This window comes from Rhinatrema bivittatum, chromosome 2 (assembly GCF_901001135.1).
Source record: "Rhinatrema bivittatum chromosome 2, aRhiBiv1.1, whole genome shotgun sequence".
Lineage (NCBI taxonomy): Eukaryota > Metazoa > Chordata > Amphibia > Gymnophiona > Rhinatrematidae > Rhinatrema > Rhinatrema bivittatum.
The window spans coordinates 818,736,133-818,759,048 of NC_042616.1; the positions used below are offsets into that span (position 1 = coordinate 818,736,133).

At 50.9% G+C, this 22,916-nt stretch overlaps 1 protein-coding gene across 1 annotated transcript in view; it reads left to right on the top strand.

The window, feature by feature from the left end:
• Positions 1-22,916, top strand: part of MROH1 (maestro heat like repeat family member 1) — a gene marked incomplete in the record, with an annotated part of 402,473 nt that overhangs the window by 326,998 nt on the left and 52,559 nt on the right. The window contains 2 exon segments of the mRNA XM_029592292.1: positions 6,369-6,515; positions 19,203-19,391. Coding sequence (XP_029448152.1) covers positions 6,369-6,515; positions 19,203-19,391 — 336 coding nt within the window.

The window sequence follows — 22,916 nt, forward strand, 5'->3', positions numbered from 1 at the left end:
CTCACAGCTAATGATCCTCTGTGCTTATCCCAGGCTTTACCTCTCACTCCCTCACAGCTAAGGATCCTCTGTGCTTATCCCAGGCTTTACATCTCACTCCCTCACAGCTAAGGATCCTCTGTGCTTATCCCAGGCTTTACCCCTCACTCCCTCACAGCTAAGGATCCTCTGTGCTTATCCCAGGCTTTACCCCTCACTCCCTCACAGCTAAGGATCCTCTGTGCTTATCCCAGGCTTTACCCCTCACTCCCTCACAGCTAAGGATCCTCTGTGCTTATCCCAGGCTTTACCCCTCACTCCCTCACAGCTAAGGATCCTCTGTGCTTATCCCAGGCTTTACCTCTCACTCCCTCACAGCTAAGGATCCTCTGTGCTTATCCCAGGCTTTACCCCTCACTCCCTCACAGCTAAGGATCCTCTGTGCTTATCCCAGGCTTTACCTCTCACTCCCTCACAGCTAAGGATCCTCTGTGCTTATCCCAGGCTTTACCCCTCACTCCCTCACAGCTAAGGATCCTCTGTGCTTATCCCAGGCTTTACCTCTCACTTTCCCCCACAGCTAAGGATCCTCTGTGCTTATCCCAGGCTTTACCTCTCACTTTCCTCACAGCTAAGGATCCTCTGTGCTTATCCCAGGCTTTACCTCTCACTCCCCCACAGCTAAGGATCCTCTGTGCTTATCCCAGGCTTTACCTCTCACTCCCCCACAGCTAAGGATCCTCTGTGCTTATCCCAGGCTTTACCTCTCACTCCCTCACAGCTAAGGATCCTCTGTGCTTATCCCAGGCTTTACCCCTCACTCCCTCACTGCTAAGGATCCTCTGTGCTTATCCCAGGCTTTACCCCTCACTCCCTCACAGCTAAGGATCCTCTGTGCTTATCCCAGGCTTTACCCCTCACTCCCTCACAGCTAAGGATCCTCTGTGCTTATCCCAGGCTTTACCTCTCACTCCCTCACAGCTAAGGATCCTCTGTGCTTATCCCAGGCTTTACCCCTCACTCCCTCACAGCTAAGGATCCTCTGTGCTCTCTCTGGGCACTGCCTTGTAGTCATGGGACATGAACACCCTCAGGTCTCTCTCTTGCTGAGTGCCCAATCATATCTCACTGCCCCTTTCTCCTTTTAGGATTTCTGCCCCAGGTACTTGCCTTCACTTTTTGGGCTCCCAGTACAACGGTGTTCCCTGTAAGTACCCGGATCAGTCCAGACTGTGGGTTGAGCCTCCTTTCCAGCAGGTGGAGACAGAGAAAAACTGAAAGGATATCCTACATGAGGACAGAGCCCATCCTGTAACCCTTCAGTATTTGTCTCCAGCAGGTGCATCAGCGCACCCTTCGGTCTCCTGATCTCGGCTACTTAGCCGACCCAGGCCGTTCCTGGGTCGGCAAAGCCCGGGAACGTTAGCCATCTTGGATTTTTCAGCGACTCCGTTTTTGGAGCTGCCTGGGGCTGGGGAGCTGATTTTTTTCGGAGTCACACCTCAATTCCCCGACTCGCCCTCCACTCCCCCTCCCGGGAAGTCCAGTACCCATTTCTCCCCGGAATTTGTCATCCTCCTGCACAAATCCTATTTACCTAGCCTGCAGGAGGAGGACCCCCCCCCCCCCGGCAAAAAATCTCGCTCCGCGCCATTGATGGCTGGCCCTGCTGCGGAGTCCCAGGGGTCGCTTAGGGTGCGGGTGGTCCTGGGGGTGCCCCCCTCCCGACCCCCCAGTGGACCCGGTACCCCCGGATCCCGCCGCTATCCCGGATACAGAGGTTACCCTCCCCCTGGAGGGGGACGATCCCAGAGTCCTCCGCATGTTTCACAAGGAGGAATTGGAGCCCCTCATCCCCTTTGTCCTCCAGGAATTGGGGTTGGAGGGGGCCCCCTGTGTATACCCTTATGGACTCGTTACCTAAGGATATGGACCCGGTCCTGGCGGGACTCAGGGCCCCGGCAAGTGCCTTCCCTTTTCATCCCATGCACAAGCTGTTGCTCCTGAGGGAATGGGAGGCTCCCGAGGGCGCACTCCGGGTGGGGAGTGCCATGGACAAGCTTTAGCCCCCCCCGGAGGAATGCTTGGAAATACTGAAAAATCCGTCCGTGGACTCCTCCGTCTCTGCGGTCACCAAGCATACCACGATCCCGGTGGAGGGATCGCGGGCACTGAAGGATGGGCAGGACCGCAAGCTCGAGGCTCACATGAAACGTATCTTCGAAGTCCTGGCTCTCGGAGTCCGGGCGACTTTCTGCAGCAGTCTCCTGCTGCAGGCAGGCCTTGGGTGGGTTCAACAGTTACTCGGCACCCAGGACCTCCCGTCGTCAGAGGCAGAGCAGGCTGAGTGTCTGGAAGCCGTCGTCGCTTATGGGGCAGATGCGCTCTACGATCTAATCCGCGTTCAGGCGAAGGCAATGGCCTCGGCAGTGTCCGCCAGACGTCTTCTCTGGCTATGCAGTTGTTGGTCGGCCTCCAAAGCCCGGTTAGGCACGTTGCCTTTCAAAGGTAAGCTGCTCTTTGGTGAGGACCTTGATAAGCTTATGGATTCTTTAGGAGAAAATAAGGTCCATAAGCTTCCGAAGGACCGTCCTAAACCATCCCGTTCCTTCACATCCTCTCATCCTCTCTTCCGGGGTTAGAGACGATATACCCCACATGAACGGGGTGGCTCCTCGAGGGATTATTCTTCCCGGTCTCAGTCTTGGTCGCAGCCCTTTTGTGGGCGGCGGCCCTTTCGCGAGCCCGCACGCACCACCCCTAAGCCTGCCACACAATGAAGTTCAGTTGACTCATTCCTCGGTCCCCTCCATAGGCGGCCGCCTCTCCTTGTTTTCAGAGGAATGGGTCAAAATCATGTCGGACCAGTGGGTCCTCGACATTATCAGAGATGGGTAAGTCTTCAAGATTGTTCGCGACCTTCCGGATCTTTTTCTCTTCTCCCCATGCGGGCGGTCCAAGAGGGACGCGGTGGAACAAACCTTCACCAGGCTCCTGCGTCTGGGCGCGGAGGTCCCGGTCCCGGAGAGGGAGCTTGGTGCCGGCCAGTATTCTATTTACTTCATCGTTCCCAAGAAGGACGGCCCTTATCTCCCGATCTTGGACCTCAAGAGAGTCAACCGGGCTCTCAAGATTCCCCATTTCCGCATGGAAACCCTGCGAGCAGTCATTGCAGTGGCTCGCCCAGGAGAGTTCCTCGCCTCACTCGATTTGACAGAGGCGTACTTCCATATCCTGATTCACTGCGATTACCAGAAGTATCTTCGTTTCCACATTCTCAACCGGGATTTCCAGTTTCGGGCCCTGCCTTTCGGCCTTGCGACCGCACCTCGCACCTTCACCAAGATCATGGTGGTGGTGGCAGCAGCCCTTCGTCGGGAAGGCATTCTAGTTCGTCCCAATCTGGACGATTGTCTTGTGCGGGCCAAGTCGGAGACTCTCTGCAAACAGGTGGGGAATCGGGTGTTAGCCCTCCTCGCGTCTCTCGGGTGGATAGTGAATTTTTCCAAGAGTAACCTTCAGCCCTCCCAGGAGTTAGAGTTCCTGGGAGCCCACTTCGACACCCGAGTGGGCAAGGTCTTCTTGCCTCGTTCGCGGGCTCTCAAGCTGATCGACCAGATTCAAACTCTGATTTCATTGCCTCTCCCAACAGCCTGGGACTATCTGCAGGTCCTGGGATCCAGGGCTTCCACCATTGACCTAGTCCCCTGGGCTTTTGCTCATATGCCTCCGTTACAGAAAGCGTTGCTATCTTGCTGGCAGCCGGTGTCAGAGCAGTTTCACATAGTCCTCCCGTTCTTGGACTCTACAGTCGCCGACTTGCAGTGATGGCTTTCGCTTCATCTGCTTCAGGGAATGCCTCTCCAAGCTCCACAGTGGACGATAGTAACCACGGACGCCAGCTTGTCGGCCTGGGGTGCAGTCTGTCTCTCCCAGTCCACCCAGGGGATTTGGTCGCCGATTCATTTTCACTGGCACATCAATCGGTTGGAGACTCGGGCGGTACGCTTGGCTCTTCAGGAGTTTCTTCCCTTGATAAGAGGCAAAGCGGTCAGGGTCCTGTCCGACAACTCCACCACCATGGCTTACATTAATCGCCAGGGAGGTACCCGCAGCCCCCTGGTGGCTTTAGAAGCCAGCCGTCTCTTCGCATGGGCGGAATGGCTTCTGCAATGCCTAGCGGCCTCCCACATCGCGGGCAAGGAGAATGTTCAGGGCGATTTCCTCAGTCGTCAATCGCTCGATCCGGGGGAGTGGGAACTCTCGGATGCGGCCATGATTCTGATTCTTGACAGGTGGGGTCCCCCCCCACCTGGACCTCATGGCGACCTTGCACAATGCCAAGGCAAATCGGTTCTTCAGCCGTTGGAGGGAGCATGGCTCGGAGGGCGTGGACGCTCTGGCTCTTCCTTGGCCGAAGGACGTCCTTCTGTACGTGTTTTCTTCCTGTCCCCTGGTGGGAAAAGTTCTCAGAAGAATAGAGCCCCACCGGGGACCCATGATTCTGGTGGCGCCCGAGTGGCCACGAAGGCCGTGGTTTGCGGATCTCATCAACCTGGCGATGGATGGCCCTCTTCGGCTAGGTCATCTCCCTCGCCTACTTCGGCAGGGGCCTGTATTTTTCGACCAGGCTGTTTGCTTCTGTCTAGCGGCCTGGCTTTTGAACGGCGATGCCTGAGGCGTAAGGGCTACAAGGAGGAGGTCATCTCCACCTTACTGCGCGCCCGAAAGCAGTCGACTTCTCTGGCGTACGTGCGTATCTGGAAGGTTTTTGAATCCGTTTGTGCAGAGTCAGGTGTCGCAGCGCGCTCCGCCCCGGTTTCGTTGGTGCTTTCTTTCCTTCAGAAGGGTCTTTCCAAGGGCCTTTCCTTCAGTTCTCTGTGCGTACAAGTCTCTGCTCTCGGTTCTCTTCTGAGTCGGGTAGACTGTCATCCCTTAGCGAGCCACCCGGACGTGATCCAGTTCTTGAAGGGCATCAAACCACTACATCTGCCTTCTCGTACCACTTGCCCGTCGTGGAGTTTTAACCTGGTCCTTCGGGCCCTCTGTGCTGCTCCGTTCAAACATCTCCGTCGCGCTACGCTGAAAGATCTTACGCTCAATATCTTTTTGGTCACTATCTCTTCCGCTCGACGTATCTCCGAGATTCAAGTGTTGTCCTGTCGGGAACCTTTCTTGCGTTTCTCTGATTCATGGGTATCCCTCAAGACGGTCCCTTCCTTCTTGGCAAAAGATGTTTCCAACTTCCATGTCAACCAGTTGGTGGAACTCCCTGCGTTTTCCCCAGAGGAGATTGCGGGTACGACTGGGGGCGATCTCCGTAAGCTGGATGTGAAACGGGTTGTCCTTTGCTATCTCCAGGTTACCAATGACTTTCAGGTCTCGGACCATCTTTTTGTCCTCTGGAGTGGGCCTAATCGGAGTAAGCCGGCTTCTAAGACCACTATTGCGCAGTGGTTGAAAAAAGCAATCTCCTCGTCCTATCTTTGCCAAGGTCGGGCGGTTCCCGAGGGCCTAAAGGCTCATTCGCTACGTTCTCAAGCTACTTCCTAGGCGGAGAGTCAATTGGTTTCTCCGCAGGAGATTTGCAGGGCCGCCACCTGGACGTCCCTGCATACTTTTGCTCGACACTGCCATCTGGATGTGCAAGCTCCGGTTTTTGGTTCCTTTGGGCGGCAAGTGCTTCGAGCGGGACTGTCTCGTGGTACATCCCACGGTCTGGACTGATCCGGGTACGTACAGGGAAAGGAAAATTAGTTCTTACCTGTTAATTTTCGTTCCTGTAGTACCACAGATCAGAACAGACGCCCTTCCCTGTCTGTCTTTATTTCTGTCCTCTTGAAGCTTGTTCTTGCAGATTCACAGATTTTGATACTTAATCCTTTACAAGAATACCGAGCGATTACACCGGAAGCCTTGGTCGTTTTGAATACCGAGTACATGCAAGAGCTGTAAGTCATACCGTGTTTCTTACATTGTTCTACAGTTGCTCCATTGAGCTTTATGGTTACTTGCTTGATCCTATTCTGGTTTTGTTGTTTTTGCTTTGACAATGGTTATACTGAAGGGTTACAGGGTAGGCTCTGTCCTCATATAGGATATCCTTTCAGTTTTAGTCTGTCTCCACCTGCTGGAAAGGAGGCTCAACCCACAGTCTGGACTGATCCGTGGTACTTCAGGAACGACAATTAACAGGTAAGAACTAACTTTCCTTTGCTGTGCGGTGCAGGGCTGAAGAACAGGTCCGCGTGCAGGCAGTCGGAGATGTGCGACGAGGGACGGGGGTCACTGTGCTGCAGAGTTCAGCAGGAGAGGCAGATTAAAATAAGCTGCGTAAAGCTGTTCCTTTTTCAGCTCAAGAATCAAAGCTTGTCCTGTGTTTCTTTCAGCTTCTCAGCAGCAATGCAGTGAATGACCTGATGCTGCTGGAAACTCTGATGGACAACATGACGGGAAGGGAGAAGGACAGCTGTGTCACCGTCCGAATGCTGGCAATACGAGGTCTAGGAAATATGGCACACGGGTCACCAGAGAAGGTGAGCCAGGGCCAGCTCTAACTCCTCTCATCCCTGCCGAAAGCTGAAACCTGCAGTCCCAGATAAGACTCGACTTCTCTCAGCCCAGGACCCCAGGACCAGGCATTGCTTTCTTCCGTCCGCAGTGCTGTGCAGGGTTGTGCAAGGGGATTCCCTGCTTTAGAATTTCACTCACATCCCCCGGCCTGTTTGACCTGGGCACCCCGCGCAGCTCTGCTGTGCTTAGGCCTGAGGAGGGAGTGAAGATTTCTGACTCGCATGTGACCGTGTGCAGCTTGGAAAGTGCATCTCCAAGGGCAGCTACCTCTCCAGCCCCTGGGCTTGCAGGAATCCCTTCACTCTCCTGAGTCTGCTATCCAAGGAAACAGGTGCAGCAAGATTGCTTGGGGAGAAAATGGGGAGAAGACAGACAGAACGAGACCCCATGAGACCCCACGCGCTCACACCAAAGCCAAGACTGGGAGTAGCCATGTAGCACTTACAGTGAGGCCAAGACTCATATCAAAGGCCGGGTCCTGGGGGCCAGGCACATTGCTCTTACCCACGCCATGACCTCTGGGAAGGGATGTAGCACCCGCACTGACTGGGAGTAGCCATGTAGTACTTACAGTGAGGATGGTCCAAGAAAACAAAGAGGTAGGCGATCTATGATAGCCGTAAGGATAAACACAAACAATAGATGCCTGATCTTTTTCCAAATGTTTATTTAAGCAGAGACGTGTTCAAAAATCGCCCGACTCAGGCCGAGTTTCGCGGTTCAAAAACCGCTGCCTCAGGGGCTTCAACACTCCACAGTTATGAAAAATTCTCAGTAGTGTATTTCTCATCCGATGTACAGTCAATTACTGTCAGCAATGCTTCTGCAAACAGCACTTCACTCCCGGTCTCTGCTGCAGCCGCGAAACTCGGCCTGAGTCGGGCGATTTTTGAACACGTCTCTGCTTAAATAAACATTTGGAAAAAGATCAGGCATCTATTGTTTGTGTTTATCCTGTTTGTACTTACAGTGAGGCCAAGACTCGTATCAAAGGCCGGGTCCTGGAGGCCAGGCACATTGCTCTTACCCACGCCAAGACCTCTGGGAAGGGATGTAGCACCCGCACTGACTGGGAGTAGCCATGTAGTACTTACAGTGAGGCCAAGACTCGTATCAAAGGCCGGGTCCTGGTAGCCAGGCACATTGCTCTTACCCACGCCAAGACCTCTGGGAAGGGATGTAGCACCCGCACTGACTGGGAGTAGCCATGTAGTACTTACAGTGAGGCCAAGACTCGTATCAAAGGCCGGGTCCTGGGAGCCAGGCACATTGCTCTTACCCACGGCAAGACCTCTGGGAAGGGATGTAGCACCCGCACTGACTGAGAGTAGCCATGTAGTACTTACAGTGAGGCCAAGACTCGTATCAAAGGCCGGGTCCTGGGAGCCAGGCACATTGCTCTTACCCACGCCAAGACCTCTGGGAAGGGATGTAGCACCCGCACTGACTGGGAGTAGCCATGTAGTACTTACAGTGAGGCCAAGACTCGTATCAAAGGCCGGGTCCTGGACGCCAGGCACATTGCTCTTACCCACGCCAAGACCTCTGGGAAGGGATGTAGCACCCGCACTGACTGGGAGTAGCCATGTAGCACTTACAGTGAGGCCAAGACTCGTATCAAAGGCCGGGTCCTGGACGCCAGGCACATTGCTCTTACTAATGCAAGACCTCTGGGAAGGGATGTAGCACCCGCACTGACTGGGAGTAGCCATGTAGTACTTACAGTGAGGCCAAGACTCGTATCAAAGGCCGGGTCCTGGGAGCCAGGCACATTGCTCTTACCCACGCCAAGACCTCTGGGAAGGGATGTAGCACCCGCACTGACTGGGAGTAGCCATGTAGCACTTACAGTGAGGCCAAGACTCGTATCAAAGGCCGGGTCCTGGGGGCCAGGAACATTGCTCTTACCCACGCCAAGACCTCTGCGAAGGGATGTAGCACCCGCACTGACTGGGAGTAGCCATGTAGTACTTAGTGAGGCCAAGACTCGTATCAAAGGCCGGGTCCTGGGAGCCAGGCACATTGCTCTTACTAATGGCAAGACCTCTGGGAAGGGATGTAGCACCCGCACTGACTGGGAGTAGCCATGTAGCACTTACAGTGAGGCCAAGACTCGTATCAAAGGCCGGGTACTGGGGGCCAGGCACATTGCTCTTACCCACGCCAAGACCTCTGGGAAGGGATGTAGCACCCGCACTGACTGGGAGTAGCCATGTAGTACTTACAGTGAGGCCAAGACTCGTATCAAAGGCCGGGTCCTGGGAGCCAGGCACATTGCTCTTACCCACGCCAAGACCTCTGGGAAGGGATGTAGCACCCGCACTGACTGGGAGTAGCCATGTAGTACTTAGTGAGGCCAAGACTCGTATCAAAGGCCGGGTCCTGGGAGCCAGGCACATTGCTCTTACTAATGGCAAGACCTCTGGGAAGGGATGTAGCACCCGCACTGACTGGGAGTAGCCATGTAGTACTTACAGTGAGGCCAAGACTCGTATCAAAGGCCGGGTCCTGGGGGGCAGGCACATTGCTCTTACCCACGCCAAGACCTCTGGGAAGGGATGTAGCACCCGCACTGACTGGGAGTAGCCATGTAGTACTTACAGTGAGGCCAAGACTCGTATCAAAGGCCGGGTCCTGGGGGGCAGGCACATTGCTCTTACCCACGCCATGACCTCTGCGCCCAGGTGGGTTCCATGGTAAAGAGGACTGGGGGGCTCTCCTTGTTCCCAGCAGCCCCTTTTCACTGGACCCCCTGATCAGCGTGATTTGGTGATCCCGAAACCCCCTCGAGTGTCTTTCGCTTTCCGTTGCCTTGCTGTTACCGTTCTTCCTTCTCGTCTTCCCTTTCCAAGCTCCCAGGCTTTTCCGTCACTACCCTAGCAATGGCTGCGTTTATGTATCTGGTGCAAAGGGACGGTGGGATCCTGTTCCGCACAGTTTCGTTATTCTTATTTAATCGAGAGCTACTGACGTGAAACATGAGCCTCTCCCTTGCAGGGGAATAATATTATCTTTGGCTGTTTTACTTAATGGACAGTTTTCATTAATAGGTTGGGGGTTTTTTTTAACCTTTTCAATTGAAATGTCGTTTAAGCCCTTTTAGTCAAAGAGAATAGACAGGGTTACGTACGACACATGAGGTGCTGTCTTTAATCAAAACCAAGAATGGGTAAACCGATGATTGGAAGTGAATGGAAAAGAAGCAGAGAATGAAATGAGAAGCATTGAAAGCCTTGGCCGGCAGCTCCCGAATGAAATCCTCTTTTGTGCCAACTGTTACATAAAGCAAAGCAGAGTTGCCCAAACAGGACGGGCTGCAGACCTTCCCTAGAAGCACAGAATATGCTGAAGTCATTCTAGTACTGGGGTTTTTTTTATCTCCACCACCTCTGCCCAGAGCACGTTATCAGCCATATTTCCTGTGAAGACTTATCTTCTGAGTGACTCCTGAGTCACTCCTGAACCTCACATAACGAGTGAGATCTGTGGAGGTTCGAGTGCCAGAACTGGAGGGTCTGAGGCAGACAGCGAGGTGCATGGAGAAGACCTTCAGGGACACAGTAAAGCACTCCCAGCTCCAGTCTAGCAGCCCCTTGGGCAGTAAGGTGACGTTGCCGGAGATCGTCACCTTGGTGTGTGGCAGGAAGTAATCCTGTAACTAGGATCTGCCCTCCAATCGCACCATATTAGAGATTCATTTTACATTTATTATTAGCAAAAGCAAGAACGGAACAACATTTCCTGACTTGTGCACTGCAGCTAAGCTTAAACAGATAACTCCGAGTTTGGGTAAAGCCTACTTCCAGTCCAGATAAGCAGGTTGTTAAAATAAACAAAAAATAATACTTCCCTGTATGTACCCAGATCAGTCCAGACTCCTGGGATTTGTCTCCCTGCCAGCAGATGGCGACAGAGAGAGTTTCACTGACACTGCTACATAACCCAGTGTGCCACCTGCACTCCCTCCGTATTTCTCTGTCTCCAGCAGATGGTAGATGGTGTAAAATCTGCAGTCTGGAGAGAGAGAAAAAAAAAAGATTACGAGATATTTCTGGATCCTCCCCGGGGGCTGTGAGGTCCTGGTGGGGCCATCCCCTCTGGTTTGAGGTGGATGAGTTTGGAGGTTGGTTACCCTTCTGATACTTCGGTCCAGAGGTCTGTGGGGGGACATCCCTCATCCCCCCACGAGATAACGCTGGAACCTGCTGGCAGTTCTGCACTGGAAGCCCAGTGGAGCAGGGAATTGTCCCTTTTATACGGTTTGTCCTGGGCTGGGTCACTAAAGTTTGGTGAAAGGAGATGGATATAGCCAGTGGTCTGGCTCTTTTCTGCTCTGCCATGCGACCTGCACTCCTGGAACCAGAACATCTGTAGCAAAGGAAAATATTGGTTTCTATGTATTTTTATTTGTTCTCAGCGAGTAAAAAAAAAAGAGAGAGAACAATGCACCAGTTAGAGGAGTCTGTGCAGCAACGAGGTTCCAGGCAGGGAGCTACCTTAGCAGCTCAGTGAGGAGGTTTTTCAGCAGTTTCTCTGCCTGCAGAGGAGACGGGTGTTGGCTAAATGGTTCTTAGAGACTGGTCCCTTGCTTGCCGTTGAGGTGCAGATGAAGGGAGGAACAGCGTGTGCGTACTGCAAAAGCGGCATGGTATTTGGGGGCTCTGCGTCGAGCATGACCGCACCGATAGAACAAGCTTTGTGGGTGACGGGGGTCTAGCGCTGAGGCTTTTTCCATCAGCGCAGAAACGGCAGCCATTTTCAATTCCATAGCAGTGTCAAGTAGGAGAGGCAGGAGAATCCCCTCCTCGACTGTCGCCGGTAGTTCCCTGACCCGCAGAGGAGCAGAGAGGCACTTGCACTGTGGAGGAGTCTCTGGTTCTGATAGAGGTCTCCTGCCAGTTTTGATTTGTTATGCACAAAGCTTGCTTAGCGAGATGCTGGCTCTTGGCCCCAGTCTCCATGGATTCTCAGCCAGTCATGAGGCCTGAGCTGTTGAGAAGCTCTTCAGGCCGATGATTTTCAATGCTGGATGCTAAACAGATCCAGGCCTAAACGCATTGAAGGTTCAGGTAGGCTTTGCTTAGTCTTCTTGTTGGTCTACGGCAGCGGTTCTTTTCCCGCGTGCATAGGCGTGTGCGCATTCTCACCGCATGGCAGTTGCATGCGCAGAGACCTGTTTGCATAAGGCCATGGCCTAGATTTAAGCTCGTACGTCTGCGACCTAGATTTGAGCGCATATTTCTGCAGGTACTTGAGTGCCTATTTGTGCACGTAAGGCCACAACCTAGACTGGAGCATGTACTTGTGCAGATACCTGTGCGCATAAGATTGCAACCTAAACTTGAGCGTGTATTTGCGCGGGTACTTGTGCGCAAGAGATTGCAACCTAAACTTGAGCGTGTATTTGCGCGGGTACTTGTGCACATAAGAGTGCAACCTAAACTTGAGCGTGTATTTGCGCGGGTACTTGTGCGCATAAGATTGCAACCTAAACTTGAGCGTGTATATGCGCGGGTACTTGTGCGCATAAGATTGCAACCTAAACTTGAGCGTGTATTTGCGCGGGTACTTGTGCGCATAAGATTGCAACCTAAACTTGAGCGTGTATATGCGCGGGTACTTGTGCGCATAAGATTGCAACCTAAACTTGAGCGTGTGTTTGCGCATGTACTTGTGCGCATAAGATTGCAACCTAAACTTGAGCGTGTATTTGCGCATGTACTTCTGCGCGTACAACTGCGACCTGGTCTTGAGCGCATATTTGCACACGTCCTGGAGGGGTATGTGTGTACGCTCAGGTGGCATTGGTGTATGCACAGGAGGCTGCCTAGAGCCAAAGTTCAGGAGAGCTAGGCGCCGGGGACAAACAGATCCAAGTGTGAGGCTTGCCGTCTGATAGCAGTTCAGTCCTCACTCTCTCTCCATTTGTGTCAGTGCTGTTTAGAAGTTCAAAGTGATTTGATTACCACAGCTTTTTCCCATGTTGGGACATCCCCTTGGCCTATGGTGTCTGTGGAGGGGAGTGGAGTAGGAGGTGAGGTAATGGTCATTTCTCTTCCTCCCTTGTTCCCGAGGGCAGAAGCTTCCCCAAGAGAGAGAGGCTGGAGAGAGCAAGTTTGGGCCTATGGGCTCCAGTATAGATCCATCCTCCTCCTGGGTAGAATGTTTCTGTTGAGAACGTGGACCCTTGAGCTGGCTTGAGAGTTGGAAGATCCACTGAAGGGAGCCTACAATGGCTCTTGTAGCCAGGAGGCGGAACTGGGCCAGGAGACCTGACAGGGACATCACTTATACCAGCCCTTGTTCCCCGCAGGTTGAGCCCTTGCCTACCGGGGCCAGCAGGACTTAGGCGAAGGTCTTCTGGCGGAGGAAGTCCAGTGGGCGGTCCGAGTCGAGGCTGATAGAATACTGAAGAGGCGGAGACGGTCAGGAGTCGAGGCAGGCAGCGGAGGTGCAAAACGAGGAACCAGGCCAGAGGTCGAGGCAGGCAGAAGACAAGCAAAAACCGGGGAATACGCCAAAGGTCAGAACGGGCAGCAGACAGAGGAATCCAGGAGCTAGGCCAAAGTCAAAACCGAACAAGCAACTGAAGGCAGGAGCAGGAGCCACAGGAACATGGGGACAGAGTCAGGAACAAGCAGGAACACTGGAGCGGAGTCAGGAACAGCAACTAGCTACTCAGGAGAGTCGACCTGTTGCCAAGGCAAAGCAAGGAGGTCTGAGGCAGCCTTAAATAGGCCTTCGTTGATGACGTGGGACTTAGGGCCGGGCCGAGGTTTCCCGCCACGGTCCCTTTAAATCTCGGGCTGATGCGCGCACACACGCGCCTAAGGGGCAGAGCCCCCCCCCCGAAGAACTCGGCGGCATCTCCCTCATGGGGAGGATGCCGCAGCAAGGCCCCGAAGCGGCCCAGGCCGGAGCGAAGGAGGCAGCGGGGAGCGCCGGCGTCTGCCTGTAAGAGAAGGGGGACCCCGGCTGCAGCTGCCCGTGGCTGGGTTTCCCAACAGTTTCCAGGGCCTGCGGACTTTTCTGCAGGGGCACCCAGCAAAGGCGAAGTAACCTACTATGTAGGGATCGTGTGCTCGGGCCTCTTAGTCAGGGCGGGCAAATGCCGCAGGGAGGCTGTCCTTGGTGATGTTTGAGGGTGTGCGGATCATGAGGGAGAAATTGCATATGATTGAGAGCTGCTTCTGACTCTGCTCCAATTTTTTCTTTTTTCAGAGAGATGTCTTGCTGAGTTTGTTGGCTCAGACCCTGAACATGCTTATTGTGGTCAGAAGTCAATTTTAAGTTAAATGTCCTGTTTCTTTTCCCTCCATATCCAGTTTAAGAGATATTGGATTTAAAGAAGGTAAACTCTGAGGTCCATCATAGCATCAGTACGCAAGGGAGACTTCTTGGTATCTCTCTCCTTGATAGAGGTGTATCTGCACATAGCCATCAGGCTGGTGCACCAGAGATTCCGGCGGTTCATGATCCTAAGGGAACATTTTCAGCTTCGAGCCCTTCCTTTCGGCTGACGATGGCTCCATGTACCTTCATCAAGGTGATGGTGGTAAGGGAGGCCGCATTACAAAATGTGAGGGTAGGTTGGTGTATCCGTATCTGCATGGCTGGCTCATTCATGCAAAATCAGATGACCTCTGTTCACAATCAGTACAAAAGTTACCGATGCATTTGAAGTCTCTAGGATGGTGGTTGAACCTAGCAACGATCCATTTAGTTCTCTTACAAACTTTGGAGTATCTAGGAGCTCAGTTTGACACGTTGGCAAAGAGAGTGTTTCTCACCGAGAGAGACTGCTAAAATTGCAGAGTCAGTTTAGGCTTCTGCTAGAGCTTTCAGTGCCCAGGGTCTGGGACTATTTACAGGTTCTATGGCATCGACGTTGGAATTAATGCATTGGGCGTTCACACAGATGCAGCTTCTGTAGGGGGCTTTTCTCTCCCGCTGGAATCCGTTATTGGAAGAGTTTTATCTTCCTCTTCCGTTAGAGAGGGAAGCCAGTGACAGTTTTTCGTGGTGGCTTACTCCCACCAATCTCGAACATGGTGTGGAATTGGAGATTCCAAATTGGATAAGTCACCACTGATGCAAGCCTCTCCGGATTGAGGACAGCATGGCAAGATCATTCAGCGCAAGGTCAGTGATTGAAACAGGAAGCTTCATGGCCTATCAGTCTGTTTGAGACTAGTGCGGTGCATTTCGCATTGCTTGCCTGTCTTCCAAGGTTACGTGGCCATCCAGTTTGGATCCTATCGGACAAGGTGGAGATGGTGGACTATATCAGCCATCGAGGCAGAATCAAGAATCAGGCAGTGGCTTGAGGCCCCGGAGTTGATACTCTGGGAAGAGCTGCACTTGGAGCAGCTGAGCACATCTCACATCGTTGGAGTGAACAACATTCAGGCAGATTTTATCAATCAGATAAAGTTAGATCCCAGAGAATGGGAACTGCCAGAGGCAGTGATGTGTCTCATTCACGGAAGATGGGGGTATCCCGACCAAAGAGAACTCCAAGGTGTCGCAGTTTTTCAGCCACTGAACAGAACATGGTACAAAGGAATCTGCCCTCTGGTGCTGTCATGGACTCGAAGGATTCTTCTTTGACTTCCCTCCTGTAGCCTCTGGTAGACAAGAAACATCCAGGCCACATGATCCTGGTAGCTCCAGAATGGCCACATCCACTAGGCTTCCCAGATCTGATCAACATGGCCCTAGTCGGGCCCCTGAGGTTCGTACAGTGGTTGACTGTTTTCCACCAGGGCCCACTATTTTTGGGTCAGGCAGCTCACTTCTGTCTCGTGGCTTCGTTTCTGAGAGAAGACATCTGAGCTGGAGGGGATATTCCGAAGCGAGTATTTAAAACTTATTGCAGGCTAGGCAATCTTCTTCATCTTTGACGTATGTGTAAATTTGGAGGATCTTCGAGTCTTGGTCTGCTGTTGATGGAGTAAAGCCTCAGTGTGTTCAGGTTATGGTATTGCATATTTTGGTTGTTCTATAGAAAGGTTCTGGTCAAGGGACTAGTCTTTAACTTTCTGAGAGTCCAGATAGTGACACTGGGTTGTCTCCTGGGTAAGGGGCAAGTGTATCCTCTTGTCTGCACATCCGGATGTTATATGGTTCCTTCAGAGAGCTAAGAACTTATGTCCTCAGGTGCGGAACATTTGTCCATCTTGGAATCTGAATTAGTCCTTAGAGGATTGTGTGAGGCTTGGTTTGAACCACTAAAGAGAGCTACGGTTAAAGACTTGATTCGTAAAGTGGTTTTCTTGGTGGCTATTTGTTCAGCCAGGAGAATTTTGGAGCTCCAGGTGCTGTTGTGTCTAGATCCCTTCCTACAGATGTCTGATTCGGGGGTATCTTTATGCATGGTCTTGGTGTTCCATCTTAGTTGGACAGTAGAGCTTCCAGCTTTTATGGATTTGGATTCCTCTACGTCTTACATGGGGGAGCTTAGGCTCTTAAATTGGAGGCATGCATTATTGAGGTATCTAAAGGTCACTTATGACTTCCGGAGATCACATTATCTCTTTGTAGATCGGATCACCTCTTAGTACTGTGGAGTGGTCCAAAGAAGGGAAATAAGTCATTTAAGGCTACAATTGTGTGGTGGTTGAAGGATGCGATCGAGTTGACTTACATTTCTAAAGGGCGCCCGCTGCTGAGGGGTTTAGTGGAGCACTTGACGCGTTCTCAGGCGACTTCCTGGGCTAAGTCACAACAGGCATCTCCGCATGAAATTTTCTGGGCACCTACTGGGAAGGCGTTACACACTTTTCCTAAGCATTATTGCTTGGATGTGGGAGATCTGGCTTCCATGTGTTTTAGTTAGTGTTCTACAAGTGGAACTCTCCAGGTCCCACCCGAGTTAGTGGAAGCTTTGGTACATCCCAGGAGTCTGGACTGATCTGGGTATGTACAGAGAAAGGAAAATTGATTCTTATCTGCTAATTTTTGTTCCTGTAGTACCACAGATCAGTCCAGAGACCCCCACCCATTTACTGTGTGTGTGTGTGGGGGGGGGGGGGGGGGGGGGGGAGAGAGAGAGTCTGCTGTTCGTAGTGTTGCTTTGGTATATGGTGCGAGTTGTTGAAGGTTTTTCAATACTGGTCACTTATGTTAAATTTGGGAAACGAGTTTTCTATTCTCTTTTTGGGTAACTTCACCTTCTTCTGGCTCGTTGGAGGGGAGCAAGTTTGCTTAGAAATTTAAGGTTGTTCTTGTCATCTTGGCTTGGGTACAGGTTAATACTGAGGGACTGCAGGTGGCACACTGGGTTATGTACAGTGTCACAGAAACTTTGTCTCCATCTGCTGGCAGGGAGGCAAAACCCAGGAGTCTGGCCTGATCTGTGGTACTACAGGAATGAAAATTAGCAGGTAAGAACCAATTTTCCTTTTGAAATGTCTGCATAGAAATGCTAAAAGTCTAAAAATAAGATGGGAGAGTTAAAGTGTACAGCACTGGATGAAGAGGTAGATATAATTGGCATCTCAGAGATTTGATGGAAGGAAGATAACCAATGGGACACTGTGGTACCAGGTTACAAATTATATTGAAATGATGTGATGGATCAGATTGGTGGAGGGGTGGCACTATAAACTCCAGGTGAAAAAGGGAATAAAATAGTAGTGGGGGTGTATTACTGTTCAGCTGGCCAGAAGGAACTATCAGACAATAAAATGGTAAAAGAAATTAGGGAAGCTAACAAAATCAGCGGCACAGTATAATAATGTGGGATTTAAATTACCACAATACTGACTGGGTGAATGTCACATTAGGACATTCTAGAGAGGTAAAGTTCCTGGGTGAAACAAATGACTGCTTCATGGAGCAGCTGGTACAAGAACCAACAAGAGGGAAAACTATTTTAGACCTAGTGCTTAGTGGGACACAGGATTTGGTGCAAGAGGTAACAGTGTTGGAGTCATTTGGCAAAAATGATTATATCATGATCCAATTTGACTTAATACCTGGAGGGAGGATACTAAGGAAATCTACTGCAGTATAATTTGACTTTCAAAAAGGTGACTGTGATAAAATGAGGAAAATGATTGGATATAAAACTGAAAGGAGCAACTGCAGAGGTTAAGAGTTTACTTAAGGCATGGTTGTTGTTGCTTTGGGTGTTTTTTAAACAGTAAAGCGGTTAAATAATGTCAATACATAAATTTTGGAAGCCCAGATAAAATGGATTCCATGCATTGAAAAAAGTCAATGGAAGACCAAACTTCCAACATAGTGGTACTATATGTTAAGGATGGCATAGAGTCAAGCTGGATAAAAGTTTTGCAGGAAACAAACTGCGCTATGGAATCCTTATGGACAGAAACTCCAAGGGTAAAAGGGAAGAATATAGAAGTGGGATATATCACCACCCGCCTGGCCATGATGAGGCTAGTAAAATGGGCAATACAATAATAATGGGAGACTTCAATTACCTTGGAATTGATTGGGTAAATGTCACATTAGGTCATGCAAGGGACATGCAAAGTTCCTAGATGCCATCAATGACTGCTTCATGCAGCAGTTGGTCATGGAACAGACAAGAGGGGGGACTGTATTAGATCTGGTTCCCAGTGGAGCATAGAAACCTGATACACGAGGTATAGCTGGTGAATCCGCGTGGTAACAATGACCATAGTGTAACACAATTTGACATAATGTCTGGAGGGCAAATACTAAGGAAAAAGTGTAGTAGAATTAACTGTAACAAGGGAGATTTTAATAAAATGAGGAGATTTGTTAGAAAGAAACTGAAAGGAGCAATCCAGAAGCTTAAAAAGTTTGCAGGAGGCATGGTCTCATCTTTGAGGCCCAGACAAAATGTATTCCATACATTATAAAAGGCTGAAGGAAAACCAAGTGATTGCCAGCAAGGTTTAACGGTGAGGTGAAAAGACAAATTAAAGCAAAAGAGCATCATTCCAAAAATGAAAAGCAGACCCAAATAAGGGTAGCAGGCAAGAGCATAAGCAGTGACAAGTTAGATTTTAAAAAAGTAACTAAATAGGCTAAGAGAGGATTTGGAAAGATGCTCGCCATGGACGTAAAAAACAGTAATACAGACTTTTCAAGTCCATTCAAAGTAAAAAGCCTATGAGGAAGTCAGCTGGGTTTCTAGCTGAATGAGAGGTAAAAGGCAGTTGTCAAGGAGAACAAAGGAAACGCTGAAAAACTAAATGAATTCTTTGGAATGTTTTGGGGGTTGAGGTGGACACAGCCCTACAGGGCCTGATAACCGTAAACCTACCCAACTATTTTTCAAATACGGCCGGTTAGGATCTTTGTTATCTGGAATGGGATATTAGATGCCCCAAGCCTTTCTGAGTCGTCGGCACTGAATATGCTCTGGCTTTCCTCACTTAGCATTAGATCCTCCCCTGCCGACCTGGTGGGAGAAAAATAACGCTCTCTTCAGACAGGAGTGTTTGGGGAGCTCCCCCAGCAGTGTTCTGCACCTTCCCTTCCCTCCGTGCTGTCCCGGACCGTGCAGGGCGCTCTGTCGGGCCGACGTTTGCTTCCTCTTGGTCAGGGGAGGTGTGTCTATTTTTATCTGCTAATGATAAACACAGTCCTTAACTTGTCAGGCAGCAAGGGACTTGACTCTCTTATTGGCGTCTTTCTTTGTCTTCATCATGCAGGTAGGGAAGCACGGCTGTCAACTCCTGGCCTCTATGATCAACGCAATGGATGACAAGGATGATCCCAACAACGTGGTGACTCTGGAAGCCACATCCGCCCTGACCAAGATCCTTCCCCTTTTGCAGGAACGCGACATCCACTCTGTGCTCATCCACATCGCCATCCGTGTGCGGCCATTTTTCGACAGTGTAAGGCATGAACTTTTGTCCATCCCTGGAAAGTGTAGCCTGCAGCCCGTTAGCCTGCCTGCACTCTCCCCAGAGCCCTGCCACTGCCTCTGCATGTTACACTAGCTGCACCCTCCCGCCTGGTACAGAACTGTTATGGAAAAAATTAGCCATTGTTGTGATAAAAATGGAATGGACAGAAGGAGGGAACAATCCTAGGAGGGAGGTGAGACCAGAGGCTGACCTGTGTCCGATGGACATAGGAAGGGAGCCACAGATAAATGCCACAAACAGAAATGGAAGAGAGGTAACCCTTAAACAATTCTCAGAAGATTGTGATTGTGAGATGCTAGTAAAGCTAAGAGCAGACAAAGCAATGTGGCCGGGTGGGATGCATCCGAGGGAACTTAGAGATGTCCTGGCAGCTCCGCTGGTGACCTTTTCAGTGCTTCCTTAGAGTCGGGAGTAGTTCCAAGGGACTGGAAAAGAGCGGATGTGGTTCTTATTGATAAAAGTGGAAGTGAGGAGGGAGGCTGAGAACCACAGGCCGGTCAGTCTGACTTCTGTGCTGAGCAAAATAATGGAATCGATGCTAAATCAGAAGAGAGCGCAGCTTCTGGAACCCAATGGATTGCAAGGTCCGAGGCAGCTGGGTTTTACGAGTGGTGGATCTTGACCGATGGTTCTGGTCAATTTCTGTCACTGGGTAACCAGAGACTCAACGGGGGGAGAGCACTGGATGTAATTTACTTGGATTTCAACAAGGTTCCACATGGGCGATTTATAAACAAATTGAGTTCCCTGGGTATGGACCCTAAATTGAGTGAGGGGATTAAAAGCTGGTTGAGTAGGAGACGGCAAAGGGTAGTGGTAAACCGAGCTCGCTTTGTGGAAAGGGGTGCTTCCAGAGTGTGCCCAGGCTTGTGTCCTTGGGCTGCTTCTCTTCAATGATATTGAAGAAGGGCTATTGGGAAAGCTTTGGGTTTTGTTTTTTTTGCGGAAAATACCAAAATCTGCAACAGGCTAGATGCCCTGTAAGGTATAGAATATATGAGGAGGGATCTAATGAAGCTTGAGGAATAGACTAGAATTTGACAGCTAAAATGTTGCTAAAAAAATGCAGAGTTCCTGTTCGTACCCAGTTCACTCCAGATTCCTGGGATTTGCCTCCCTGCCAGCAGATGGAGACAGAGAGAGTCTCACTGGCACTGCTAGATAACCCCGTGTGTCACCTGCAGTCCCTCAGTATTTCTCTGTCTCCAGCAGATGGTAGATGGTGTAAAATCTGCAGTCTGGAGAGAGAGAAAAGAAAAAAGATTAAAAAACAAGAAAATTTCTGGTTCCTGTTCGTACTCCAGATCAGTCCAGGCGAGTGGGTTTTGCATCCCTACCAGCAGATGGAGGCAGAGAACAAAACCTTTGAGGACCTGCTACATAACCGAGAGCGCCGCACTGCAGCACTGCCCCTGTTAAGCCCCATGGAGATGGATTCCAGGAAAGAATGGGACCACAGGCAAGGGGCTCTGATCCTGGGAGGATTTTTTTACGTGGAGTTTGCTAGAATTGCCTTCTCTGGCACGATGGATGCCGCTGGCAGGTGGACCCGCTCTCACAGTTCTCAAATGCAGGATGAATCCAGGATCTTCCCTAAATGGCAGGGTTGTTGTAAGGCTCCAATAGTTCAAAGGCCAAAGGGCATCCAGTGGTGATGCCCTCAGGGAGACGTAGCTCTTCTGGAAGGTGAAAGTCCTTCCTTTATTCTCCGGTAAGCTGGAGCTGGGGCAGTCAGTTCACATGAAGGGTCCTTTCCACCGTCCAATTGCGAAGGTTGGTTGAGGAGGAAAGGTTGGCAGTGCCGCAGCTGAGTTTTATCTGCAACCAAGGATGCTCTAGAGGTGCTCAACCTTCCTGAGGAGGATGCCTCAGTTTCAGCAGTGAGTATAAATAAAGACCACCATTCCGGTGGCGGGGTCAGCAGCGCTGAAGAATACTGGGGACTGGATGCGGGAATCCATCTTCCGAAGACGTTCGACGTCTCAGTGTGGAGCATCCGAGCTGCAGTTGGCCGGTGGTCTGCGTGGAGTGTGATAGCTGCAGGGTTCACAGACCGCACCGTCCATGGATACACAACAGTGAGAGAGTGGCGTACGCTGTAGATACTGAGGATGTTCGGCTGCGTATGTCAAACAAGGAACATCAGGTTGTTTCGAAGTCTTCAGCTCCAAGTCGCAATTTGGTATTCTTCTCTTCATGAGCAGACCTGGGTTTTGTGAACACCAGGGGGACTGATTAGAGCTTCCATATCGGTCCAGAGGTCCATGGGGTGGACATCTGGTGGTGCAGATCCCTCATTCCCCACGAGGCAGCGGTGGGAACCCACTGGCATTTCTGCTCTGCAAGCCTGGTGGAGCAGGGAAGTATCCCTTGTGCACTGTTTGTCCTGGCCTGGGTCGCTAAAAAAGGTGAATTTCTGCCCTGCGTCATTTATTCATCGACTGTTCCCTTTAGCGCCCAGGGGGGTGCAGGGCAGGTGTCCGGCATAGCTTTCCAAGGACTGGTTGGCAGTGTTGTGTGGCAGCGCACGTCTCTGGGCCATATGGTGATGGCGCACGGCAAGGCCTGCCGCGCTTGTGGAAGATCATGGAGCAGGTAAGAACCAGTTTTCCTATAGTGCAGTTTCTGGAATCCAGTGGCAGCATGGTTTTTCCACATGAATTTGATCAATTTCTTTGACTGGGTGACCAGCAAGTTGGATAACGGGAGAGCGCTAGACATAGTGCACTTGGATTTCAGCGAGGCCTCTGACACGGTCCCGCACAGAAGACTTATAAATGAATTGTGCGCCCTTGGTATGGATCCTGGAGTGAGTGACTGGGTTAGAAAGTGGCTGAGTGGGAGGTGACAGTGGGGAGTGGTAAATGGAGGTTTCTCTGAGGAGGGGGCTGTTACTAGTGATCTGCCTCAGGGATCGCTCCTTGGACTGGTTCTTTTCAACATTTTTGAGAGTGACATAACGGAAGGGATGTCAGGAAAGGAATGTGTTTTTGCTGATGATACGAAAATCTGTAACAGGGTGGACAGGGAGGAAGGAGTGGAAAACATGAGGAGGGATCTAGCGAAGCTCGAGAAATGGTCTAAGGTCTGGCAGCTAAGATTTAATGCTAAAAAAATGCAGAGCAATGCATTTAGGATGCAAACACCCAAGGGAGAGGTGCAGTATTGGAGGTGAAATTCTTCTAAGCACAGAGGAAGAGCAGGATCTGGGGGTGACTGTATCTGATGATCTTAAGGTGGTCAAACAGGTGGATAAAGGAAGAGCAGGATCTGGGGGTGACTGTATCTGATGATCTTAAGGAGGCCAAACAGGTGGATAAAGGAAGAGCAGGATCTGGGGTGATTGTATCTGATGATCATAAGGAGGCCAAACAGGTGGATAAAGGAAGAGCAGGATCTGGGGGTGACTGTATCTGATGATCTTAAGGAGGCCAAACAGGTGGATAAAGGAAGAGCAGCATCTGGGGGTGACTGTATGTGATGATCTTAAGG